Below are 27,455 nucleotides of genomic sequence, written 5' to 3'. Positions count from 1 at the left end.
AGAATCTAAGTGGTGGATACACAGGTGTTAGCTGTAAAATACTTTCCACTTTTCAGTTTGAAAATTTCCTTTAATAAAATGTTAGAAAGAAAAATGATGTCTTCAGTTGCTTACGTGCAGGTGCTGAGAAGGTAATACCACCAACCATCACTTGGAAATGGTTTTTCTAAAATGTTAATGGGAAAAAGCAGAGCTTTCAGAATGCTTTAAACAGGGATGGGAGGATGAAGGCAGAAAAGCTCGTTTTTAACTGCAAATATTCATAAAAGAGAACAGTAAAATGAACCTCCATATACTCACCACCTAATCCAACAAATATTAACTTTCTACCATTTTGCTTCCATGATTTTTTCTTTATTTAAGTTTGGAAGAGAAGCTCCTTCTGACATTCACCCTAAATGCTTCAGAGGAAGCCCCTCTACATAAGTAAGGACACAGGCAAGCATCCTTCCCAGCCCCTTAATGCAAGGGAGGGATTCCTTACATCCAATGCACTCCAAGTACTGAAGGTAGAACACGACCCCAGAGTATTAGGTGACCACCTTGGGAAATGTTTCATGTACACGCTGGGAGCAGGAAAAACCCCTTCTAGTATTTAGAAGCCTTACAAAAAAAGACCAATGCATTTGAATACATAGAAATTCAAGACTTCAGAATAGTGAAAAGAATCATAAACAAGGTCAAAAGGCAAATGACAGAAAAAAAAAATATTTGCAACCCCTAACAAATGGCTAATTTGCTTTAAGTCATGAGGAGATAAATAACCCAACAGAAAAACAGGCAAACGGCAGAAACAGGTAGTTAAAAAAAAAAAAAAACAGCAGCAGCACATGACTGCATGGGGGGAAAAAAAAAAGAACTCAGTTTGAGTTGATTTAAGAATTGTAGATAAGGCCAGGCATGATGGTTCATGCCTATAATCCCAGCACTTTGGGAGGCAGAGGCAGGTGGATCACTTGAGGTCAGGAGTTCAACACCAGCCTCCCCAGTATGGTGAAACCCCATCTCTACTAAAAAAAATAGAAAAATTAGCCGAGCGTGGTGACACATGCCTGTAGTCCCAGCTACTAAGGAGGCTAGGGCAGGAGAATCACTTGAACTCAGGAGGTGGAGGTTGCACAGTGAGCCACCTCCTCCTGTGGGGACATGGGCAGCAGCAGAGGCAGGACAGAAACTAAGTGTGAGGGCCAACTGCAAAGACCAGGTGTCCGTGGATAACTGGATGGGCTGCGTGAGTCTCTAACGTCGCTGAAACCATATGCTAAACACTGAGTGTTCTGGGGGAGACAGATCTGTAACTCTCATCACATTTACAAGAGTCAGTAACCACAAGTAGGAGAGGCGGCTCTGCAAAAGGCAGAAATGAACCACCAATCACTCTGGAGTGAACATATTTTTGTCATTACTCAAGACTAATAGGCCAGGGCCGGGTGCAGTGGCTCGCGCCTGTAATCCCAGCACTTTGGGAAGCTGAGGCGGATGGATAACCTGAGGTCAGGAGTTCGAGACCAGCCTGGCCAACATGCTGAAACCCCGTCTCTACTCAAAATACAAAATGTAGCCGGGCGTGGTGGGGCATGCCTCTAATCCCAGCTCCTTGGGAGGCTGAGGCAGGAGAATTGCTTGAACCCAGGAGGTGGAGGTTGCAGTGAGCCGAGATCTCACCACTGCACTCCAGCCTGGACGATACAGCGAGACTCCGTCTCAAAAAAAAAAGACTAATAGGCCGGGCATGTTGGCTCACACCTGTAGGCCCAGCACTTTAGGAGGCTGAGGCAGGAAGATGGCCTGAGCCCATGAGTTCAAGACCAGCCTTGGCAACACAGTGAGACCCCAACTCTTAAAAAAAAATTAGCTGGGCATGGTGGTGTGCACCTATAGTCAGTCCCAGCTATGCAAGAAGAGGGAGGATCACTTGAGCCCGGGAGGTTGAGGCTACAGTGAGCCGTGTTGGCACCACTGCATGAGTGACAGAGCGAGACCCTGTGTTTTAAAAACGCAGTAGTAGTAGTAATGGTAACAGCCATAACACAAAAGGATGCACTTCGCAGTGACATTAAGTTCTACGGACCAAATCTGACTAGATCTTTTCAGGAATACACCTTTCAGAAAGCAACCTACTTTTATATATTGCTAGTAGTTTAGGTTTGTTGCCATTTTCCTACTGTATTATTTCAAGATGCTCTAATATTTTTCTATTACACTTCACATAGAGATGAACTTTCTTATTTTTAATTTTTTTGAGACAGCCCAAGCTGGAGCGCAGTGGCACAATCTTGACTCACTGCAACCTTTGACTCCCGGGTCCAAGTGATTCTCCTGCCTCAGCCTGCAGAGTAGCTGGGATTACAGGAGCGCGCCACCATGTCTGTCTAATTTTTATATTTTTAGTAGAGGCGGGGTTTCACCATGTTGGCCAGGCTGGTCTCTAACTCCTCACCTCAGGTGATCCACCCGCCTCGGCCTCCCAAAGTGTTGGGATAACAGGCGTGAGCCACCGCGCCCGGCCCAGATGAACTTTCAAACACATAAATATACATGGAACCCGCATACCCAGAACAATCACTTTCCAGTAAACTGAAGTACAAACCTGGCTCAGCCCTCCCATGAAATAATGGTGGACAATGGATCAGGCTGCTAGGTGAAAGATGCCATAATAATCAAAAGAAAGCAAAGAAACCAGACTGCACAGATGTATTGACTCAAGATGGCACGTCCCAGGACACCAGTGCCAAGAGGCACTCACGCTGACACTAAGAAAGGCTGAACGTGGCAGAGTGTGGTGGCTCACGCCTATAATCCCAGCACTTTGGGAGGCTGAGGCGGGTGGATCATGAGGTCAGGAGACCGAGACCATCCTGGCTAACACGGTGAAACCCTGTCTCTACTAAAAATACACACACACAAAAAATCAGCCGGGCATGGTGGCGCTACTCGGGAGGCTGAGGCAGGAGAATGGCGTGAATCCGGGAGGCGGAGCTTGCAGTGAGCCAAGACTGCGCCACTACACTCCAGCCTGGGCTACAGAGCGACACTCCGTCTCAAAAAAAAAAAAAAAAACAAAAAGGCTGAACGTAAACTTTAGTGACTTCCATCCCACTGGAGGAATGAGGCCTTGCTTTTAGCACTCATTCTAGGTGGCCTCAGCCACACTTTCTGCCAAACTTCCCTCCTAGAGATTGCCTGACTAAAATCTAAGAAATTAATTACTTGATTTAAAAAAGAATGTTGCTTTTTGCTTCTGCTGGCGTGGTTTATAGCTGGCAACGATGAAGCTCTGGAGTGGGAAGGGAAGAATGAGGCCATGAAATAAATGCTTGAATCCACTTCCGTGTGTGTCTGCGGCTCCGCCAGGATGCAAGGTAAGAGGCCAGCATTCCAGCACCACAGATTTAGGCCAAGAGACGCTCGTGGTTTCTCCTCTGTAGGATACATTACTATAAATCTCACTGAAATTAATATTCCAACCAGTGCACTGCCTGTCAAATAAGACTAACGTCAGAAAACACCACTTCTCAAACCTTAAGATGCAGATGATGGCCCGTAAAGTAAATGATTAGTTTCTTGGCCAAGCAGGAAGGTTGATAAAACATGTTATATGTCAACAGCTACACTTCCATAATCAACGCAGGCTGTAGTCACTTTTGCTGAGCTAAGGAGCAGTCTGCTTGTGCTGGGTTTCAGAACGGAATGTTTATGAGACGTTTTCCTAGCTCAGAATCCAGTTTAGCAAATGTAAAGAAAACACACAGTGCAGCTTTTGAAAAAAGCCAACTTCTAAACTTTTGTGATCTTTTACAAATAATAAACCCATACCCTTCATTTATTTTGCCTAACAGTGTAGGATACTGTTGTAGAATATTTTAGGGAAAAGAGACCACATTTTGTGCATTATGTATATTCAAAAAATGACGACAACAAAAATGCACATGGAGAAAGAAAATGATCATATGAGAGGCTGGGCGCGGTGGCTCACGCCTGTAATCCCAGCACTGATCATACGAGAGGCCGGGCGCGGTGGCTCACGCCTGTAATCCCAGCACTGATCATACGAGAGGCCGGGCGCGGTGGCTCACGCCTGTAATCCCAGCACTGATCATACGAGAGGCTGGGTGCGGTGGCTCACGCCTGTAATCCCAGCACTTTGGGAGGCTGAGGTGGGAGGACTGCTTGAGGCCAGGAGTTCAAGACCAGCCTGGGCAACATAGTAAGACCCCCGTTTCTACAAAAATTAAAAAACAATTAGCCAGGTGTAGTGGCATGTGCCTGTGGTCCCAGCTACTCAGGAGGCTGAGGAGGGAGGATCGCTTGAGCCCAGGAGGTCAAGGGTACAGTGAGCTATGATTATGCCACTGTACTCCAGCCTGGGTGACAGAGCGAGACTCTGTCCCCATATATATACATATATGAGGCGCCCATAAACAATGTGCAAAGCCTATCTGGCAGTTCCCGCAACTTTCAAGTTTGAAATTACAACATTGATGGTAGAAAAATCTATCTTCCAGTACTGCTAGACCAAGCTTTTGTGTGTGTGTGTGAATTTTCTTTTCTAAGTAAATAAATGAACAACAAGTACCTGTCCATCTTGTTTTTCTCTAAGACCAGCTCTGGCCCATTCTTTCTGTAACAGCCACAGTGAGTGACAGCAAAGATCTGATTTTATGATGGATTGTTAAAAGTTTTGAGGGTAGACGTCAATACTGAGCCTGAACTAAATACTGAGACATGAAGAAACATTCTTTCCTCTGAGTCTACCTATAGAAAAACGCTAGAAAACAATCTTGACATTTCACTTAGTAGCTAACCTGTTTTCTAAGAGACATTCTCTTATCTACTAAAAAAAAAAAAAAATGTGAAAGAGGAAAGGCAGATAATATTCTAGGAATAGAACAACGTAATAGATCAGTTTAAAGTATTAACCCTCAAAACATTCTTTGTCCATTTCATCATCTATTTTTAAGGGCCAAAGTTCACTAAGAAGAACACAGACATTCACGCACCCACCTTACCATGTTGGTCAGGAAACATCCACTCTTTATTTTTTATTATTTATTAAGACAGAGTGTCACTGTCACCGAGGCTGGAGTGCAATGGCACAATCTTGGCTCACTGCAACCTCTGCCTCCTGGGTTCAAGTGATTCTCGTACCTCAGCCTCCCTATTAGCTGGGATTACAAGTGTGTGCCACCACGCCTGGCTAATTTTTTTGTATTTTTAGTAGAGACAGGGTTGTGCCATGTTGGCCAGGCTCGTCTTCAACTCCTGGCCTCATGTGATCCGCCTGTCCTGGCCTTACAAAGTGCTGGGATTACAGGCGTGAGCCACTGCGCCCGGCCAATATCCACTCTAAAAGATACTATCAAGACATCCCATTTTGTTCCACTAAAAATCTCTGGGAAATAAGTCACTAGAAGCCAGTAACTAAACTTCAATTTGAGGAAAAGGAAAGACCAGGTTTTGGCATTCTTCCACTCTTTATAAGCACTGGCCCCCAGCAACGGAAAAAAACTCTGTGCATTTCAAAACAGATGACTACAGTGACTCCAGCAACAATTTAATAGCACAATTCCGGCACTTCATCTGGATCTGGACTGAGTTTCAGTCATTCATAAAAGCCTGGAGACGAGGCTGCCCTCCACTGCAGAAACCACCGTGGGGAGCAATCCTGTGTGGCTCACGTGAAGGCAGCCAGGTGGCAGGACTTCAGGAAGGCGGGCGGCGCCTGGGATAAACAGCCCTGGCTCACACCTATGTTATTGCCCAGATCACATCTCCCAGCCTCCATGGCAGAAGAAAGGCTTTTTTGGAAGATTTAGTAAGTACCAGCAGGCAAGTCTAAGGACAAAGAAAGGAGTAAAACCTAAGCCAGCCACCAGGAGCCATGAGTCAGGGACGCTGATCATGGAAATTCTGCTGCCCCACTCTCTCCCTGCAAAGGGCCTGGGTACTTGCTCTTGGGGGCAGCAACAGGAAAGAGACTGCTTGGAAGAATCAGACACATCCCCTGATGGAGGTGAGCGGCACCTGCACGCTCACCTGCAGAGAGGAGGCCAGGGCCCAGGACGGAGTCCGAAAGGCCGCACCTGCTGGCGGGCCAGGAGAACACCATAATTAAAAGTCACCAGCACAAAGTTCAGAATCGCTGGAACCTGGGGGAGACGGAGGGTGCGGTGAGCCAAGATGGCACCACTGCACTCCAGCCTGGGCAGTAAAAGCAAAACTCCGTCTCAAAAAAAAACAAACAAAAAAGACTGCACAGAACCTACGCACACACAAACGAGCACAAGGAGGACTGGAGAGCGTGCTCAGGAGAGGTGGATGTCAATATCCCAGCTATGATATTACACTGGGGCTTTGCGAGATGTTACATTGGGAAAAACAGGGTAAAGGATGCAAGGGACCTGTATTATTTCCTACAACTACACGTGAATCCATAACTATCTTAATTAAAAATTACGCATGTGGAAAGAGTCCAAAGCTTCCAGTCACAGTCTCCATCACAGGCTTTACTCAGCAAATACTATTTTTGCACACTGTTAAGTACACACATACATAATCTCTAATCCTGGCAATAATCTTACAGACCTGCATTATTTCTGTTTTGCAAAAAATAAAAGAAACTGAGGCCCAGAGATGAAGTAATCCATCTAGAACCACACAAAACATGACTGAGCAAGAGGCCAAAGCGCATGACCTCCCGCTGTTCCATGCGCCTCTCCGACACGCAGGCCACCTCAATGCTGTAAAATGCCAACGCGGGAAAATAAATTGTTCCTACAGGGGCTGTAAAATTTTCAATTTTCTGGAAGCCCTTTATGACAGTAATTTAGACGGTTTAAATGGCATTAAAGGGGAGAGAAGTTACAGACCAGCACACATGGTATGTGCTCATGTACTGAAGACCCTCATGAACAGAGCTCCCTCGCTACCTGCCCTCCTATGTAGGCAAATGCACAGATCAGGGCAGATGGCCACAGGCGTCACCAGTTGCCACCTCTTGGGGAGATGAAGGTGGAAGCAGAGGACTGGTAAGAGGGTGTCTGGACTTCAACCACAGTGTCTGAATTTTAGATCGCATTCCAATTCAAGTACAACTTTTTTTTTTTTTTTAAAGAAGGGGAAAAATAAAGCAAACACTTACTGCATTCATAGATCTGTTCCAGCTTATCCACAGAAGAAAGGGAGAAAAATTTATAACCGGACTTACTACCAACAGCTAGGGACCTGCAAAAAAGCCAAATTCAGAAATAAGAGCTGATACGTGCAGACAGTGACAATGTAGAAACCAGCTCCCACGTTCCCAGCGAGTTCCCAGCAAGTTCCCCGCGTGCCCTCCACAAATCAGCACAGAGCAAATCATTTCACACTGTTTGTATCAAGTGCTTGGCACAGGAAGATGCTACAAGGTCAATAAAATACAGACAATATTATTACTTAAATCCTATAAAACTTTTCTGAGGCTGGATGTGGTGGCTCACGCCTGTAATCCCAACACTTTGGGAGGCCGAGGCAGGAGGACTGCTTGAGCCCAGGAGTTCAAGATTAGCCTGGGCAAAATACTGAGACTCCATCTCTACAAAATTAACATTAAAAATAAAACAATTAGCTAGGCATGGTGGTGCCCTTGCAGTCCCAGAGAGCTAATCAGGAGGCTGAGGTGGGAGGATTGCTTGAGCCCAGGACAGGAGGTTGAGGCTGCAGTGAGCTAAGATTAATCCTGCTACTGCACTCCAGCCTGGGAGACGGAGCGAGATACTGTCTCAAGAAAAGAAACCAAAAAACTCTTTCTGGAGATCTAACATACAGGATAGTAACTGTAGTTGATAATAAGGTATTGTGTGCTTGAAATTTGCTGAGACAGCAGATCTTAAGTGTGCTTGTCACAAAAAGGTAACTATTTGAGGTGACAGATATGTTAATTAACTGGACTGGTGATCACTTCAAAAGACGTGTGTATATAAAACATCACACTGTATACCTTCAACAGACACAATTTTAATTACACCACAATAAAGTGGAGGGAAAATTAAAATAAAAATACTAAAAAACAAACTCTATAAAACTTTAAATATAAGTTTGGGATATAAGCACAAGGAATCAGCCTTACTGGTTCCCTCAAAACAAACTCAGGTTTCTCAAGTGGTCTGATATATACACACAGTATATGTCAGAGTATGAGAGTTAAGTAAGCTGGCCAGGTGCGGTGGCTCACGCCTATAATCCCAGCACTTTGGAAGGCTGAGGCGGGCAGATTACTTGAGGTCAGGAATTTGAGACCAGCCTGGCCAACATGGCGAAACCCTGTCTCTACTAAAAATACAAAAATCAGTCAGGCATGGTGGAAGGCGCCTGTAATCCCAGCTACTTGGGAGGCTGAGGCAGGAGAATTGCTTGAACCTGGGAGGAGGTGGCTGCAGTGAGTGGAGATTGCGCCACTGCACTCCAGACTGGGTGATAGAGCGAGACTCCAACCAAAAAAAAAAAAAAGTTAAGTAAGTGAATTTTCTAAATTTTAAACAAAGGTATTTAAAATCGAGGTGGGCGCAGGCATCTCTCTGTGCTTCTGCAGGCCTTTACTACCCGTGGCTCTACCCCTGTGCTGTGCCATGGCTGAGCAGTGGGCTGGAAACGAAACGGACTCCAAAGCTACCTTAGAGTCTGGAATCAAAGGCCCCGTCGTTGGCTTACAAGGAAAAAGCAGAGGATTGGTTTCATGGCCTTGCGTTTATGAGTCCATACTCATCACCCGCTTCTGAGAGGAGGCTCAAGGAGCCCACAGCTCAGCAGCCCCTCCCAGCAGGGGCCTCGGGGACACCACAGAAGGGGTTTCCCCTTTTTTCTGGAGAGAAAAGTGCCTCTCCAGAACCCAGCTGACCAAAGAAAGCATAACAAGAAGCAAGTCCAGCTTTCAGCAGAAGAAAGATGAGCGAACAAGCAGGAAGCACTGGGGTACAGACGAATCAGATACCAGGATCACTTTTAACATCTGGGAGAACATGAAAATGAGGAGGTAAAACAGAAGGCTGAAACAGGGAAGGGGCACGTTTCACACTAAGTATTTGTACCCCAAGATAGGATCAGGGCTATTTTAATGATCATGTGATTTATTAAAAACTTGAGATTTCCAACTACTCTTTCACACGTATGTGGAAGAAATGTATTCCAAGAAGAGTTGCTATAATCAGTATTAATCTGTAAAATCACATTGATCTTAGAAGCATAAAAAGAACAGAAACAAAACTCTACCAGCTCATATAATTTTTCTTTGCAAAAATTTTTTGCTTCTTTACTACACTGAATTAGTTATATCAATTGTTATATCAATGAAATAATTAGGTATTACTACCTGTAAATATTTTGAAAATTAATAAAAGAACCAAGAAGAATAGAGTAATATCCCTAGGCTAAAACTAAAACAAAATCTCAGCAACCCAGAACTTTTGGGAAACTGATGTTCAGAAAAACATTTTCCAGATAACTAAGGGTTGCTATTTTAAGCATGACTCCCCCACTCCCATTTTCTGATTAAAAAAACAAACTGTTCTTAAATTGTATACCTTCCTGTGTCCTTAAAACAAGGGATGACAAGTTCTTTTGAGCTGAGGGTTTGGTGTACCCCGTATCAAACAGCCAGACTGTAGTGCTGAGTTTATTTATTTTATGGTTTTTTTTTTTTTTTTTTTGAGACGGAGTCTCGCTCTGTCACGCAGGCTGGAGTGCAGCAGCGCGATCTTGGCTCACTGAAACCTCTGCCTCCTGGGTTCAGTCAATTCTCCTGCCTCAGCCTCCTAAGTAGCTGGGATTACAGGTGCCTGCCACCACGCCTGGCTAATTTTTGTATTTCTAGTAGAAATGGGGTTTTACCATGTTGGCCAGGCTGGTCTTGAACTCCTGACCTTAGGTGATCCACTTGCCTTGGCCTCCCAAAGTGCTGGGATTACAGGCGTGAGCCACCATGCCCGGCCTGTAGCACTGAGTTTATAAAAATATTTTTCCATCTCTTGTTTTGCCGACAGTTGTCACTTTTCCTCGTGACCATCCTGCCATCATTAACAGCCCCTGTCCTTCCTAATTTCTTGGTGACTTGGAAACCAAATCACCAAGCTTATTAGCATTATGTATAAAATGAGCTTAAGAGGGGGCTTCTCCCATGGGCAAAATTAACGAGCCTTAGTCCCTGATCCTTGGGTTAGATATCCCAGTTCTCTGCTGTGCTCCCTACACACAGCATTTGTTAAAACTGGACTTTGCCAATCAAGTTCAGATATTTGGAAGCTGATTTACGATATTAAATACCTCAGCTAGAAGTTTAACCCCACAGTTTACAAAACTGTGCATTCCAATCCGTTAAGAAAGGGAAACAAAAATATTCCAAATATTTTTTGAGATATATATACCATAGTATGAGTACACTTTATCAGTAAAGATAAGTTGGCTTTTTTTTTTCTTTTTTTTTTTTAGACGGAGTTTTGCTCTGTTGCCCAGGCTGGAGTGCAATGGCACAATCTCGGCTCACTGGAACCTCCACCTCCTGGGTTCAAGCGATTCTCCTGCCTCAGCCTTCCAGGTAGTTCCAGGTAGCTGGGATTAGAGGCATGCACCACCGAACCCAGCTAATTTTTTGTATTTAGTAGAGATGGGGTTTCACCATGTTAGTCAGTCTGGTCTCGAACTCTTGACCTCACGTGATCCACCTGCCTCAGCCTCCCAAAGTGCTGGGATTACAGGTGTAAGCTACCACGCCCGGCAAAAGATAAGTTTTTTTTTTTTTTTTTTTTTTGAGATGGAGTCTTGCTCTGTTGCCCGGGCTAGAGTGCAGTGATGTGATCTCAACTCACTGCAACCTCAGCCTCCTGGTTCAAGTGATTCTCCTGCCTCAGAGTCCCGAGCAGCTGGGATTACAGGTGACCACCATCACACCCGGCTAATTTTTGTATTTTTAGTAGAGACGGGGTTTCACCATTTTGGCCAGGCTGGTCTCGAACTCCTGACCTCGTGATCCACCTGCCCTGGCTTCCCAAAGTGCTGGGATTACAGGCGTGACCACCGTGCCTGGCCAGATGAGTATTTTTAAAGAATGGTATTAAATATAAATATGATTGATATTTTCGTCTCAACATCAACAATCAAGTTCAACACCCCTTTGGAGATTTGGCTTTAAACAATTTCAAAATTGACCTGACCATAAAATGGCAGACATACTAATGGGAAAGACAGAGCAACAGGTAAGTAGGAGATTTTCCCTAATACATAGCTTTATTGCCAAAAAATGTTTATTTATTTAAGTCAACAGAGTGGGATTTATTTATTTTTATTTATTTGAGACAGGGTCTCACTCTGCCACCCAGGCTGGAGCACAGTGGTGTGATCTCGCCTTACTGCAGCCCCAACCTCCTGGGCTCAAGGGATCCTCCCATCTCAGCCTCCCGAGTAGCTGGGACCACAGGCGCGTGCCACCACACCCGGCTAATTTTTGTTTTGTGTAGAGTCAAGGTCTCCCGGTGTTGCCCAACCTGGTCTTGAACACCTGAACTCAAGGGATCCTCCCACCTTGGCCTCGCATAGTGCCAGGATTACAGGCGTGAGCCACTGTGCCTGTCCCCATTAGTGGGCTCTTTCACTGACAAAGGGGAAAACTAGCAAATCACAACCAAAGAAATATGTATTGGCTCAATCCCCCATTTTGCCAGTATCCCCACCTTCAAGTGTGCCTGGTGCCCAAACCCAGAGACCCTGCTCTACCCGCCCCAGAGAGGAGGCCTGTCCTTCTCTAGGGAAGGACAGAGTCACTGCTTTTTAAACGCACTTGAACACATCCTCCTCATTTCACGGCCCCACAAGCCCGCCTCTGGAGCCCTGGACTGCCCATTCCTGAGCCTGGCGGGGATTCTGCAGTTTAAACTAGGTTGGTTCTCTGCTTTCTTCACTAGCAATTTGAGATCCCACTTCCTTTACCACTTGCTAGCTTCCAAACTGGCTAATATCTCCCTTCTCATTCTTTCTATCCTATGAGTTTAAGCCTTTTAAAATATCTTTTTGAGGTCAAGGGTGGTGGCTTGCGTCTGCAATCTGAGCTACCCAGGCGGGAGGATCACTTGAAGCCAGGAGTTTGAGACCAGTCGGGGCAACAAAGTGAAACCCCATCTCTACAAAAATAAAAAATTAAGAAATGTTTAAAACTAGAAAATGTATCTTTTTGACATTTTACTGATTAACATTTTATTAGGGTCTGGGGATGGAACCAAAATAAATGCTTATGTTTGATCCATCATTTTTACCTGAAAGTCTCCGTCAATGATTTTAAACTTGAACATTCAACATCAAAGAGACAGTGACTGCCACTCAAAAATGAAGATGTGAGTCAGATTTTTTGCTTATTTTCGTTTTCTCCCCCTTCCCTAATCGTCAGTCCGTAAAGACTCCTTCTTCATCATCTTTGCAGAGAAGCCATACTTGATTGCGTGCTTAGGTGGATAGAGCCCCACACTGTAAACCAAAAGCAACCTCAACTGTGGCTGCCAGCCCAGACCTGGGAGGCCCTGGTGCCCTCTCTTTCAGGGCTATGGACGGCCCACCCCCATCCCCGCTCCACCTCACATCCTCCACCTCCATATCGCTGTGGCCTTTCCAACTCATCAGTATCCCCGAGCAGAGTTCTCTCCTTCTCGGCTTTTTCACCATGATGCTATCACATTCACCCAGAACCCAAGCCAGAAACTGGGCATCACCTAAGTTCTCCCTCGGCTGCATGATGCACATCCTGTGGGTCACACAAGTCCTGATGGCGAGACAGTCTCCTCCCCACTGGTCACTGCTGTTGGACGATATCTTCCTAAGTCACCCCCTGCCCTCCTCAAACATATCCTTTGCATAGCAGGCAGAATGACTTAAAACTTTAAGGGTGAAGGATCTTAGAAACCATCTTCAGGCTGGGCACAACGACTCACACCTGTAATCCCAATGCTCTGGAGGCTGAGGCAGGAAGATCGCATGAGGCCAGGAGTTCAAGACCAGCCTGGTCGACATAGCAAGACCCTGTGCCTACAAAAACTAAAAAAAAAATTAGCCAGGTGTGGGGCCTATGCCTGTAGTCCCGGTTTCTCGGGAGGCTGAGGCAGGAGGACTGCTTGAGCCCAGGAACTCAAAGTTGCAGTAAGCTATGATCATTATAACTATGTCACTGCACTTCAAACTGTGCAACAGTGAGACTCCATCTCAAAAACAAAAACCCAAACCCTTGATTTACAGATGAACAAACAGAGGAGAGCAGTACCTTCCCAGCACAATAAGCATAGCCTAGAAGAGACATGGCGGAAGAAAACAACAGTTTTCTCCTACTGTCTCCACACACTTCATAACATCAATTCTACAAACACAAGACTTGGAAAGTCAAGTCCCTTTCTTCATTCCATCCCTTTTAGACATGGCATTTAAAACAGACATTGCTACATCACTAACTTCCCACAAGCTGTGGTATCCACTGGAAAAATGTAGTCCTTGATATTTCCATTTCAGATTCAAGTGATCCTCTCCCACTTATTAACTGGTTCACTTCAATTTCAAAAAGCCAAAAAAGTCCTCTAACATAAGCCTTCCAAGGTGATACTTTCAGAAACCAGGGTTGGAACTAACCAGACAACAGCGCGACGGCCAAGACCAGCTGCTCTTGATGCCCTTTTCACTTCTCTAGGTAAAAAAACAAAACAAAACAAAAAACAAATGGTAAAAAACAAATAAAACTGATGCACACTTTTAGGATAGGAATCACGAAAAAGTACGACATTGGAAATCATATTACCAGTACAAGAAGAAAGGCAGGACAGTTATAGTTTGGTATGTAACAAATACAAAAAGAATTTAAAAGACAAAAAAAAGGGAAATGACCCTGTAACATATACATTCTAGTAAGTGAACTGGCTTCCAAATTTTCTCACTGCATACAGTAAATGTGAGTTCTAGACGGTCATTCTTTCACTTGCTAAAAATTGTGCTCCTCAATAAATTCTGGAGATTAAGAAGGGAGGAAAACGTATAAGCCATAAAAGCTCTCTCCGGGAACTTCTCTATTCAAGTGTAGATTTAAAACAAATTACCGTCATTTTAACCCAGTCAACTTCTAGTATAATCCTAGCTTACTATTCATTCCAATTTAGGTTTACACTACATCAAGGTCTCTCTGGCAAGTCAAAGTTATGAAATCTCAAAGTAACAGAAATCTCTTGAACTGTAATAACTTCGGGGAGCATGGAGAAGTGGGTAAGTGTGAAAACGTCCAAGTGTGAAAAGGTCCTATTTCAGGCCAGAGTGACACTCTTCTGTGACACAGGGAACATGGCAGTCCAGCTGAAGTAACAGTAAAAGAGAATGCTTTTCTCTATTTGATTTCATTCTGATAGAAATAATTAGTGAAAAACTGAAAGAGTGGCCGACAACGTTTTGGAAACTCTCTAATTTATACAAGGCATAAACCACCCTACTACTACTACCATTTCTTACTGGTCTCAAAATACTGTGGCCTTGGGCTTAAAAACGAAATCAGAATGGGTTTGGGATGTGTCCTTTTCTCTATCTGGATTAACATAGTCTATTGCACTTCAACTGCAACAGGTTGTCCGAATTGTTTGTTGTTCTGGCTTTTGGTCACACAGAACACTACAGTACTTGGGAGTTTTCATCTTTACACGTTGTTATGCTATTATTTCTAAATTCACTGTCTTCAGAATTCTACTCTGCAAACAGAAAAAAAAAAAAAACAGCATGGCAGATCAGAAAGAACATTGGAAGAGAGCTCAGGAGGCTAGATTCTACTCTTGCCCCCGCTCCGCCCCGGTCCACCAATTCCAAGACCCAGGCCAGCTTGGAGCCTTTCGGAAGGATTTCCTCATCTGTAGCTGGATGAGGTGATTTGCCCCTTCCGACTCTCAATACAGTCCCACTGTGCGACTGTCTTCACAGCTTTGGGGAGGTGCTATTGAGCGCCTGCTGTACACCACCCACTGAGTGTTGGCCATTCTACAATTCACTTTTAATTTCCTAAAGAATCTTATCTTCTGCTTTGTTAATTCCACTCAGCCAGTAACAACTCAACCAATGACTTAGTAAGATGCCAAATGCCCTACTCCTTCTCTTTCCTCACTTCCTCTTACTCACTTCCAAGATGGCCCTCCTCCCTGCCAACCCCATAACTCACCCTTCTCTCTCCAGAAAGCTCGCTCATCTATTAACCATCCCCACAAGTCCTCCTCCCAGGCAGCGTCCAACCCGTATCAGTGTGGACAAACAGCGTTCCGAATGCACGGGCTGGCATTAAGGCCTTCTCTTGCCCTGAGGATGACCCACCCGCTGGAGCTCTGAGACTCCTGGGGCACTGGTCCGTAACGCCTCTCTGGGCTCAGTTTCTCCCTAGCTAGCTCAGATGCCAAGGTTATTGCTAAGTTTGTTATTTGCTGGAGAAGACATCAAAGTTGATGGCCCAAAAAGAACAGTGAGGGCCGCGCACGGTGGCTCACACCTGTAATCCCAGCACTTTGGGAGGCTGAGGTGGGCGGATCACTTGAGGTCAGGAATTCGAGACCAGCCTGACCAACATGGTGAAACCCTGTCTCTACTACAAATACAAAAAAGTTAGCTGGGCGCAGTGGCGCGTGCCTGTAGTCTCAGCTACTCGGGAGGCTGAGGCAGGAGAATCGCTTGAACCCAGGAGGCGGAGGTTGCAGTGAGCTGAGATCGCACCACTGCACTCCAGCCCGGGCAACAGAGCAAGACTCTGTCTCAAAACAAAACCAACCCCAAAAAACAAAAACAAACAAAAAAAACAGTGAGAAACGAAGAAAAGAAAATCAAGAGAGAGAGAAGGGTCTTAAGACGATGAAAAGACAAGGAGAAGGGCCTGATTCAAAGGAGAGTGAGTGGGAGACGCTGAGCAAGCAGCGGGAAGAGGAGACGAGAGGAGGAAGCGACCCACTCCCAGCGCTCCACAGGCGGCCAAGACAAGTCAAGCCCCAAAGTTCGGCCCCAACTTTGCGAGAAGTAGTTAAGTCTGAAGCCAGGGGGCCTCCCCGCAAGAGGGTGAAAGCAGCCCCCTCTCCACCACCTCTCCCGCTCCGGGACCGCAGCTCCAGGCCAGCACCCGAGGGTCTCCCTGGAGGGCGTCCCTCCCTGCACGCCCCGGGCCCGCCCCTGGGGACGCCTCTGCGCGCCTTGGCTCGCGGGGAGGCCGAGCCTGCGACGCCGCCGAGCTTGGCAGCGAGGCCCTCCCCCTAGCCCGGGTCCGACCCTGGCCTCACCCCGACTCCGACCCCCGACCCCGGCCTTACGTGTTGTCCTGGTTGAAGTTGGCGAAGAGCAGCTGGCCGGCGCCGGCCTCCCCGCTCTGGCTCGCCAGGTTCATGGCTGGGCGCGCGGCGAGTGGGCCCGGCCGGGGAGGGCGCGCGCGCGAGGGCGGGTCAGGCTGCACTCAGGGTCGGCGCCGGGCCCCGCTCGCCGCCTCGGTCGCCGCCACTCGCCACCCTGGGATCAACCGCCGCCTCATCCCGTCCCCGCTCTTGTTTATGCTCCAGCGCCGGGGCACCCGGTGCGCCTGCGCGGCCCCGCCCCCGCGACGCACGGCCTCGAGCGGCGCAGTCGCACTGCGGAGGCCCCGCCCTCTCACCGCCTGCCTGGGCTTGGGTTCCGGTGGAACACGCACGCGTGGGGACGCGTCGGGGCGCGCTGGGCCTGGCTGAGAGCGAGCCGCGGCCGCTCATGCGCATGGGGCAGAGCTGGCGGGAGTCTGTTTACTGCGTACCCTCCTCTTAATAATACTCAATGGCCGGGCACGGTGGCCTGTAATCCCAGCATTTTGGGAGGCCAAGGCGGGCGGATCACCTAAGATCAGAAGTTCGAGACCAGCCTGGCCAACATGGTGAAACCCCGTCTCTACTAAAAATACAAGAAAAATTAGCCGGGCTTGGTGGTGTACGCCTGTAATCCCAGCTACTCGGGAGGCTGAGGCAAGATAATCGCTTGAACCCAGGAGGCGGAGATTGCAGTGAGCCGAGATCATGCCACTGCAATCCATCCAGCCTGGGCCATAGAGCGAGACTCTGTCTCAAACAACAACAAAAACAAAAACAAAAACACCCCAATGGGCCCTCCATGTGCCAATCACTGTGCTGAATGCTTCTGCGCATTACCTTATCATTTTATTATTTTTAAAGACAAGGTCTCGCTCTGTTGCCTAGGCTGGAGTGCAGAGGCTCAATCACAGCTCACTGCAGCCTCAAACTCAGGCTCAAGCGATCCTCCTACCTTAGCCTTCCAAGTAGCTGGGACCACAAGTGCATGCCACCGCACCCTGCTAACTTTTAAGTTGTTTGTAGAGATGGGGTGGGGGCGGGGGGGGTCTTACTCTGTTGCCTAGGCTGGTCTCGAACTCCTGGCCTCGAGTGATGCTCCCACCTCGGCCTCCCAAAGTACTGGGATTACAGATGTGAGCCACTGTGCCCAGCCACATTATCTTATTTGATGCCCATTACAATCCTATGTAGAGAATAGTATATCTTTATTTTACAGATTTGAAAATCGAGGCTCAGAAATAATTATTTGCCAAGCGCTAGATCTGAGACTGGAAACGTCCTGTTTCTCCAGGGTCCATACTGTCTGGGTTCCTGGGACAGAATCTTCCCTTAAATTTATTCATTCATTCAACAGTATTTAGGACGCACCTCTCATGTGAACTAAATAGGCCTCCTCCTTTCCCTCAGAGAAGTTATAATGGGGAGATATTTAAATATACATAGAAGGCCAGGTGTGGTGGCTCTTACCTGTAATCCCAGCACTTTGGGAGGCTGAGGCGGGTGGATCACCTGAGGTCGGGAGTTCCAGACCAGCCTGGCCAACATGGTGAAACCCCGTCTCTACTAAAAATACACAAGTTAGTTGGGTATGGTGGTGGGCACCTGTAATCTCAGCTACTAGGGAGGCTGAGGTGGGAGAATTGCTTGAACCCAACAGGTGGAGGTTGCAGTGAGCCGAGATTGCACCTCTGCACTCCAGGCTGGATGGACGACAGAGCGAGACTCCATCTAAAAAAATAAAATAAAATAGGCTGGGCATGGTGACTCACGCCTGTAACCCCAGCACTTTGGGAGGCTGAGGCAGGTGGATCACCTGAGGTCATGAGTTTGAGACTAGCCTGCCCAACATGGTGAAACCCTGTCTCTATGAAAAATGTAAAAAATTAGCCAGGTGTGGTGGCACGGCCCTTTAATCCCAGCTACTCAGGAGACTGAGGTGGGAGAATTGCTTGAACCCAGGAGGTGAAGGCTGCAGTGAGCCGAGATCATGCCACTGCACTCCAGCCTGGGCGACACAGTGAGACTCCATCTCAAAAAATAAACTAAATAAATATAATTAGAAACTCGGGGGTACAATGAGCGAATATATATATATATATATTTTTTTTTTTTGAGACGGAGTTTCATTGTTCTTGCCCAGGCTGGAGTGCGATGGCGCAATCTCGGCTCACCACAACGTCCACCTTCCGGGTTCAAGTGATTCTCCTGCCTCACCCTCCCGAGTAGCTGGGATTACAGGTGTGCACCGTCACACCCGGTTAATTTTTGTATGTTTAGTAGAGACGGGATTTCTCCATGTTGGTCACGCTGGTCTCGAACTTCTGACCTCAGGTAATCTGCCTGCCTCGGCCTCCCAAAGTGCTGCGATTACAGGCATGAGCCACTGTGCCTGACCATGAATGCATATATAGAAGTCACACAACCTAGATTTAAGGGACAGGGACTGTGCTATTGAGAAGGCTCCTGGAAGAGATGAGACCTGAAGTTTGAGTAACTAGTCTAAGGGGATGAAAACACTCTATATGGGAAGGGCTTGAGGATGAGGGTGTGACCTGTCCAAAGAACTCTATGTTCAGAGTGGAAAGGCAGACACAAGGCAAGATTTGGCAGGAGAGACAGAAGGTGGCCAGATCAAGCTGTGTATTGTTACGCAAGGAACTGACCATTATCTGATTATTGTCCATAAGAGCAATGGTCTGCCGTTAGGCAGGAAAGTGGAACGATCTAATGAGTGCTTACAGAAGTTAATTCTAATTATAGGGTCAAGAACACATTGGAAATCATTGAGGAAAGGATGGTCTTTTCAATAAAAGGAATAAATACCCCTACCTCACACCACATTCAAAAATTAATTTGAGATGGATTACAGTCCTAGATGTGAGAGGTAAAAACAATAGAATTTCTAGAAGGAAACAAGAGAATGCCTTCATGATTTTGGGATAAACAAAGTAGTCTAAACAGGTGCTTTAAAGCGGGTGTGTTGGCTCATGCCTGTAATCCCAACACTTTGGGAGGCTGAGGCAAGCGGATTGCTTGAGTCCAGGACTATGAAACCAGACTAGGCAACATGGGGAAACCCGGTCTCTACAAAAATACAAAAATTAGCCGGGAGTGGTGGTGTGTGCCTGTGGTCCCAGCACCTTCAGAGGCTAAGGCGGGAAGATGGCTTGAACCTGGGAGTTCAAGCCTGCAGTGAGCTATGAGTGCGCCACTACACTCCAGCCTGGGTGGCAGAGCAAGATCCTGTCTCAAAACAAAACAAGTTCTTTAAAAAGTAGTAACCACAGGCCGGGTGCGGTGGCTCACGCCTGTAATCCCAGCATGTTGAGAGGCCAAGACAGGCGGATGACGAGGTCAGGAGATCGAGACCATCCTGGCTGACATGGCGAAACCCCGTCTCTACTAAAAATACAAAAAATTAGCCGGGCGTGGTGGCTGGCGCCTGTGGTCCCAGCTACTCAAGAGGCTGACGCAGGAGAATGGCGTGAACCCGGGAGGTGGAGGTTGCAGTGAGCTGAGATTGCACCACTGCACTCCAGGCTGGGTGACAGAGCGAGACTCCGTCTCAAAAGAAAAAAAGTAGTAACCACAAAATGGGAGATTGGCCTTCATCAACATTGAGAAGAATGGGCTATTTTCAAGAGACCATTAAGAGAGGAAGAAAAGGCAAGCTTCAGGGATACATATATTTATTTTATACATATATATATATATATATTTTTGTTTTGTTTTGTTTTGAGACGGAGTCTTGCTCTGTCACCAGGCTGAAGTGCAGTGGCGCGATCTCGGCTCACTGCACCCTCTGCCTCTAGGGTTCAAGCGATTCCCCTACCTCAGCCTCCCAAGTAGCTGGGACTACAGGAGTGTGCCACCACACCAGGCTAATTTTTTGTGTTTTAGTAGAGATGAGGTTTCACCGTGTTGGCCAGGATGGTCTCAATCTCCTGATCTCGTGATCTGCCCGCCTTGGCCTCCCAAAGTGCTGGGATTAAAGGCATGAGCCACCACGCCCGGCCTGCAATATATATATTTTTGACAAAGGAATTATACCCAGAACTTCTGCACATCAATAAGAAAAATATAGACAGCTTTTTTTTTTTTTAACTAGGCAAAATACTTGAACACAAGCACTTCACAAAAGAGGTTATCAGAATGGTTAATGAGCACCTGAAAAGGTGGTCATCATTAATACTCATTAAGAAAATGTAACTTAAGGCTGGGTGTGGTGGCTCACGCCTGTAATCCCAGCACTTTGGGAGGCCAAGGTGGGAGGATCACCTGAGGTCAGGAGTTCGAGACCAGCCTGGCCAACATGGTGAAACCCTGTCTCTACTAAAAATACAAAAATGAGCCGGGCCTGGTGGCAGGCACCTATAGTCCTAGCTACTCGGGAGGCTGAGGCAGGAGAATCGCTTTAACCTGGGAGGCAGAGGTTGGAGTGAGCCGGGATCACAACACTGCACTCCAGCCTGGGTGACAGAGCGAGACTCCATCTCAAAAAAACCAAACAAACAAACAAAAAAAGAAAATGCAAATTAAGGGCAAATGAGGTATTACCAAGCATCCACCAAACTGGCTAAAATTAAAGCAACTGACAATCCCAAGTGTGGATGACCATAGAGCGCAATTGGAACTCTCATACACTGTGGATGGAGTCTCGCTCTGTTGCCCAGGCTGGAATGCAGTGGCACGATCTCGGCTCACTGCAAGATGAAAGTCTAAATTGTTTCAACCACTTTGGAAAACTTGGGCACTACCTACTAAAGGTTTGTTTTTTTTGTTTGTTTTTTTGTTTTTTAAATGGAGTTTTGCTCTTGTCGCCCAGGCTGGAGTGCAGTGGCACGATCTTGGCTCACTGTAACCTCAGCCTCTACCTCTTAGGTTCCAGCGATTCTCCTGTCTCAGCCACCCGAGTAGCTGGGATTACAGGCACCCACCACCACGCCCAGCTAATTTTGGTATTTTTAGTAGAGATGGGGTTTCACCTTGTTGGTCAGGCTGGTCTCGAATTCCTGACCTCAGGCCACCAAGCACGGCCTATTTACTAAAATTAAACATATATATACCTTTTGACTCGGCCAAATGCACTGTATATGCATTTCTAGGTGCATATACAGTAGAATTAGTGCATATTTTCACCAAAAGACATAAATAAGAATGTTCATAGCTACTGCATTCATAATAAAGTGCTGAGATTACAGGCGTGATTCACCGCACCTGGCTTGGTAATGTACTTTCATACTTTCTTTAATAAGTCTGCCAATCACAGCACTTTGGGAGGCCGAGGAGGGCGGATCATGAGGTCAGGAGATCAAAACCATCTTGGCTAACATGGTGAAACCCCGTCTCTACTAAAAATACAAAAAATTAGCCGGGCGCGGTGGCGGGCGCCTGTGGTCCCAGCTACTTGGGAGGCTGAGGCAGGAGAATCATTTGAACCCAGGAGGCAGAGGTTGTGGTGAGCCGAGATTGCACCACTGCACTCTAGCCTGGGCTACAGAGCAAGACTCCGTCTCAAAAAAAAAAAAAAAAAAAAAAAGTCTGCCTTTCTTTACTTACCACTGTATAGTCATGTCTCACCCACCATGGTTATTGGTGAATGAAGATACATAAAGAGGTGCCTGAGTGAATCCTCGGGGTTCTAGACATAGTTCTCCTCGATCTCATTCTGAGCAGCAACCCAACTTTCCCTTGCTCATAACAATCTATGATCCCAGCTGGAATAGAAACTCCTTCTCTCTCTATTGGTTCAGTGAATGAAGATCCCAAAACGACCGCGAAGTAGACTCAGTTTCCAATGGACCAGAACCACAACTCTGTTCCCTGGGATAAAACAGGGAATTCCATGGCCTGGGTGAGGTGGCTCACACCTGTAATCCCAGCACTTTGGGAGGCTGAGGCGGGTGGATCACCTGAGGTCAGTAGTTCGAGACCAGCCTGGCCAACATGGAGAAACCTCATCTCTACTAAAAATACAAAATTATCCGGGCGTGGTGGCGCCTGCCTGTAATCCCAGCTACTCGGAAGGCCGAGGCAGGAGAATCACTTGAACCCGGGAGGCAGATATTGTGGTGAGCCAAGATCACACCATTGCACTCTAGCCTGGGCAACAAGAGCGAAACTCCATCTCAAAAAAAAAAAAAAAAAAAAAGCGAATTCCTTGTGTGTTAGGATCTCAAACTCCAGTAAGCCCTGAGTTGGGTAGATGAAAACAAAAGTTCCTTAAGTGAGTTATTAGATGTTATATGCAAGGAAACACTACCACCTCCACTCTTGGTTTGCAGGCGTGTACTGCATATTATTGAACAACAGCCCAGTCTTACAGGATGTGGTCTCTTAGCTGCAGTCACGACCGAGCCTTCCATAGGCTTGCTTCAGTAGCCTTCTGTAGGCCACTCTACCATCCATCTGGGTAATAGGGCACATGGTGAATCCCAAACGCATGAGCCCATTGTCAAAATTCCTTCATCTTAGTGTAAAGTTCTCAGTCAAAAGAGATGTGAATGGGTGGGCACGGTGGCTCACGCCTGTGATCCCAGCACTTTGGGGGGTCGAGGCAGGTGGATCACTTGAGGTCAGGAGTTCGATACCAGCCTGGACAACATGGTGAAACCCCATCTCTACTAAAAATGCAAAACTTAGCCGGGCATGGTGGAGGGCGCCTGTCATCCCAGCTACTCAGGAGGCTGAGGCAGAAGAATCGCTTGAACCCAGGAGGCAGATTGCAGTGAGCTGAGACTACACCACTGCACTACAGCTTGGGTGACAGAGTGAGACTCTGTCTCAAAAAAAAAAAAAAAAAAAAAAAGAAAGAAAGAAAAAGAAAAAAAGACTGGGAGGATCAATTTCTATGTTTATTAAAAGAAACCATAAACATCAGTTCCATGGGGACAATTGGGCTGGTTTCACCTCAAGAACTAAACCCTGGTCCTCCTTTTCTGATGGCAAGGATGGGCTGGAGCTGAGAGCCGCTGCTCACTCATCCAGCTTTTGTTTAATTGCTCTATCATCTGCGTGGTATTGGGAACTGCCAGAAGGGTGTTGTTAGAGAGCAGGTTGGGTTTCTGCCAGGGACGTGACCTGCGTGTGACGCAGGAATGCACCTGCATGTCTCGGCTCACCTGGAGACAGCATCAGCTGACATTCCTGATGGCATGGAGAGCAGGAAGGATGCTCAGGGCCTTCTATCATCACTTTGGGATTCCTCCAGGTGACCGGCCCGATGCCCAGCTCAGAGAGAAGAGACTTTCTGCTTTCAACCTGAGGGCAGAACCCTCATCTGCAGGTGCGTGGAGTCTCCTTATTTGCAAGCTTCGGAGCTGAGCAATCCTCCTACAGATCAGTGCCTAAATAAACTTGTGGGATAAACAGCTGGTGTGGAGGAGGGAACTAAGGACTGGAGTGAAAGGGTACATGAGTGGAGGAAGGGCTGGACATGCAGAACACTCATATCAAACAGGTGTATTGGGGTTCAAACGCTGGCTCGGTTCTCCGGGGATATATGACTTTACATCAGTCACCTAACCTCGCTGAGCATTAGTTTCTTTAAAAAGAAGGGCTATGGCTGGGCGCGGTGGTTCATGCCTGTAATCCCAGCACTTTGGGAGGCTGAGGTGGGCGGTTCACCTGATGTCAGGAGTTCAAAACCAACATGGTGAAACCCCGTCTCTAATAAAAATACAAAAATTAGCTGGGCGTGGTGGCTAATGCCTGTAATCCCAGCTACTCAGGAGGCTGAGGCAGGAGAATAGCTTGAACCCGGGAGGCGGAGGTTGCAGTGAGCTGAGATCACACCACTGCACTCTAGCCTGGGCGACAGAGCGAGACTCCATCTCAAACAAAAACAAAAACAAACACAGAAGAGCTTGAATATCTCACATCCTAAGAATGCTATTAAGATAGAGTGGGGAGCCAGGCACGGTGGCTCATGCCTGTAATCGCAGCACTTTGGTAGGCTGCGGCGGGTGGATCACTTGAGGTCAGGTGTTCAAGACAAGCCTGGCCAACATGGCAAAATCCCGTCTCTGCTAAAAATACAAAAAGATAGCTGGGCATGGTGGCTTGCGCCTATAATCCCATCTACTCGGAAGGCTGAGGCAGGAGAATCGCTTGAACCCGGGAGGTAGAGGTTGCAGTGAGCCGGAGATCGTGCCATTGCATTCCAGCCTGGGCAACAGAGCGAAACTACATCTCAAAAAAAAAAAAAAAAAAAAGAGGCCAGACGCGGTGTCTTATGCCTGTAATCCCAGCACTTTGGGAGGCTGAAGCGGGTGGATCATGAGTTCAGGAGATCGAGACCATCCTGGCTAACACGATGAAACCCCGTCTCTACTAAAAAATAGAAAAAATTAGCCGGGCATGGTGGTGGGCACCTGTAGTCCCAGCTACTTGGGAGGCTGAGGCAGGAGAATGGTGTGAACCCTGGAGGCGGAGGTTGCAGTGAGCAGAGATCGCGCCACTGCACTCCAGCCTGGGCGACAGAGCGAGACTCCATCTCAAAAAAAAAAAAAAAAAAAAGAAAGGTACGAAATCTCAGTTAGACAGAAGGAGTGCTTTTTTGAGAGCTATTGCACAGCCTGGTGAATATAATTAACAATACTGTATAGTACATTTCAAAACTGTTAAGAGGTCAGGTGTGGTGGCTCACGCCTGTAATCCCATCACTTTGGAAGGCCAAGGTGGGAGGATCACTTGAGCTCTGGAGTTAGAGACCAGCCTTGGCAATATAGTGGGGCTCCATCTCGGCAAAACAATTTTAAAAATTAGCCAGCCATGGTGGCGCACAGCTGTAGTCCCAGCTACTTGAGAGGCTGAGGTGGGAAAATTTCTTGAGCCTGGGAGGTTGAGGCTGCAGTGAGCCGTGATCATGCCACTGCACTCCAGCCTAGGTGACAGAGTGAGACCCTGTCTCTAAAACAAACAAAAAAAATTGTTAAGAAAATAAATTTTAAACGTTCTCACCACCAAAAAATATAAATATTTGAGGTGATGGATGTATTAATTAGCTTGATTTAATTATTCCACATTGTATTCATAAGCCATAACATCACGCTGTATACCATAAATACACACATGGTCAATTTACAATAAAATTTAAAAAATTTAAAGAATGGCAATGGAAACAAAAAATATTGAATGGATAAAAGGAAATGCTTCCAGAATAGTGGAGCAAGAATCTCCAAAAACTCACTCCTCCATATAAGCAAAGAGAACGTTGACAAAAATGGTCAAAATCAACTTCTTCAGACCTAGAAATTATCTAAAGGCCTGCAACAACTTGAAGAGGATGTGTTCAAGTAAGAGGGCTGAATCTCAATATAAACACTGATTTTGTGCCATTTTAATTTGCTCTAAAAGCATCCCTCTCTCCCAGATCCATGAAAATATGCTGGCTTTTAACCATGGTAGCTGTGAAAACAAGCATCTTGCCAGCCACTGGAAGAGGCAGGCTGGGCTTGGAGCTCCCTAAAAGCCCCATCCCCAAAAAACTGTCACTATTTGACTTGTCTGCCAGTTTGCTGAAAAATGCTATTCTCAAAGCTTGTCTTTATTTGATCCAAGAGTTTGCCAGTATCTGTGCAAATAGCCCTATGCCCAAGGCATTTGCCCAAAACAATCAGTGGCAATTGTTTAACATTTCAACTACCTGATGTGGTGTAACTGTGGCAAGGCAAGGGTTAAGAAGAAAAGAAGAACAAGTTTTCCTCTGCTTAGCCAGCTCACTTCAAGGACAGTTACAAGATAACACTGTCTGAAAAGTCGAAGCCAAAGGAATGGGCTCCAGACATCCCCCTCTTGAGCAAAGTTGAAAAGAAAAAAATTCCTTTACTGTCTCTCCTTCTCTGAACCATTAATTATGACTATGTTTGCCAATGCTTGTATTTAGTAAGATATGTAGATTCTGTTTTTCTCCCTAATCCTCTATTTCCCACAACATAACCCGTTGGGGCTAATAAGAAACTGACCAAAAATTTTTATTTTTATATTTATTTATTTATTTTGAGACAGAGTCTCGCTCTGTAGCCCAGGCTGGAGTGCAGTGGTGTGATCTCTGCTCACTGCAAGCTCTGCCTCCTGGGTTCACGCCATTCTCCTGCCTCAGCTTCCCAAGTAGCTGGGACTACAGGTGCCCACCACCACGCCCAGCTAATTTTTTGTATTTTTAGTAGAGATGGGGTTTCACCATGTTAGCCAGGATGGCCTCGATCTCCTGACCTTGTGATCCCCCGCCTTGGCCTCCCAAAGTGCTGGGATTACAGGCGTGAGCCACTGCGCCTGGCTTGATCAAAAATTTTTTAAAGGAATAACTGGGAAAAGAGATGCCAATAAGATACTTTAAAAAACACCTGCTGTGTTTCTGAGAATCTAGTGGGCTATGTGTATGTACAGGGCTGTGCGCACACCCAGGAAGACCTGAGAAGGTCCTAAACTCTCACCTCTGGCTGACCTTGAGTGTCTACACAAGAGGAAATGAAGGCTAAGGCAGAGTTGTAAGTTGCTTGCTGGAGTATATTGAAAACATGCCTCAACACACACAGAGTTTGTCAGCAAATGCTGGGAAACTTAATGGTCTAAAGCATTTAAAAAGATCTCTTTTTAATTTTTTAAATCCTTTTTTAAAAATATGGAATAATTCACGAATTTGTGTGTAATCCTTGCATGAGGGTCAGATAATCTTCTCTGTATCATTTTAATTTTAGTGTATGTGCTGCCAAAGCAAGTAGACATCTAGGAATATCTCTGTCCAGTTATTAGCTGACCACTGAGATAACTAAGCAAAGTCTTCAGTGGTTGCACAGAACAAAGAACACAGATTTTACAAAGTCCAGAAAAGTCACTAAACAAACACCAGCAGCAACAAGCAACAACAACAGCAAACCCCAGGGAGTGGGGAGAGAGGAATCTGATTTCCAGAAGTGCCATATTGTTTAATATAATTTTTTTTTTCTTTTGTAGAGACAGAGTCTTCCTATGTTGCCCAGGATGATCTCAAAGTCCTGGGCTCAAGTGATCCTCCTGTCTTAGCCTTTCCAAGTGCTGGGATTACAGGCGTGATCCACTGCACCCGGCCATAAACTATGATGTTTGCCAGGCTAGGTGTATTGAATGCATTTTGAC

General features: G+C 46.4%; 1 protein-coding gene and 1 non-coding gene across 6 annotated transcripts in view; both read right to left on the bottom strand.

Annotated features, from left to right (window-relative positions):
* WIPI2 (WD repeat domain, phosphoinositide interacting 2) overlaps nucleotides 1–16,630 on the bottom strand; it is a 41,323-nt gene extending 24,693 nt beyond the window's left edge. The window contains exons 1-3 of one of the 5 annotated variants that reach the window (XM_019031402.4): nucleotides 16,317–16,586; nucleotides 13,633–13,686; nucleotides 7,142–7,224 (exon numbers count right to left, since the gene is read on the bottom strand). In XM_019031402.4, coding sequence (XP_018886947.1) covers nucleotides 7,142–7,224; nucleotides 13,633–13,686; nucleotides 16,317–16,390 — 211 coding nt within the window. In that variant the 5' untranslated portion in view covers nucleotides 16,391–16,586. Of the gene's footprint in view, nucleotides 1–7,141; nucleotides 7,225–13,632; nucleotides 13,687–16,316 lie in introns of all 5 variants that reach the window. The other 4 variants (XM_019031400.4, XM_019031403.4, XM_019031404.4 and 1 more) reach the window with 4 other exon arrangements.
* A 10,325-nt stretch (nucleotides 16,631–26,955) lies between these two features.
* On the bottom strand, nucleotides 26,956–27,057 carry LOC115935440 (U6 spliceosomal RNA). Its single transcript, XR_004071072.1, has one exon. It is a non-coding gene; the product is annotated as a U6 spliceosomal RNA (small nuclear RNA).
* Nucleotides 27,058–27,455: the final 398 nt, after the last annotated feature.

The sequence above is a fragment of the Gorilla gorilla genome, chromosome 6 (genome assembly GCF_029281585.2).
Source record: "Gorilla gorilla gorilla isolate KB3781 chromosome 6, NHGRI_mGorGor1-v2.1_pri, whole genome shotgun sequence".
NCBI classification, from domain to species: Eukaryota; Metazoa; Chordata; class Mammalia; order Primates; family Hominidae; genus Gorilla; species Gorilla gorilla.
The sequence above is the reverse complement of the archived record's forward strand: the minus strand, read 5'-3'. Positions and strand labels throughout refer to the sequence as shown.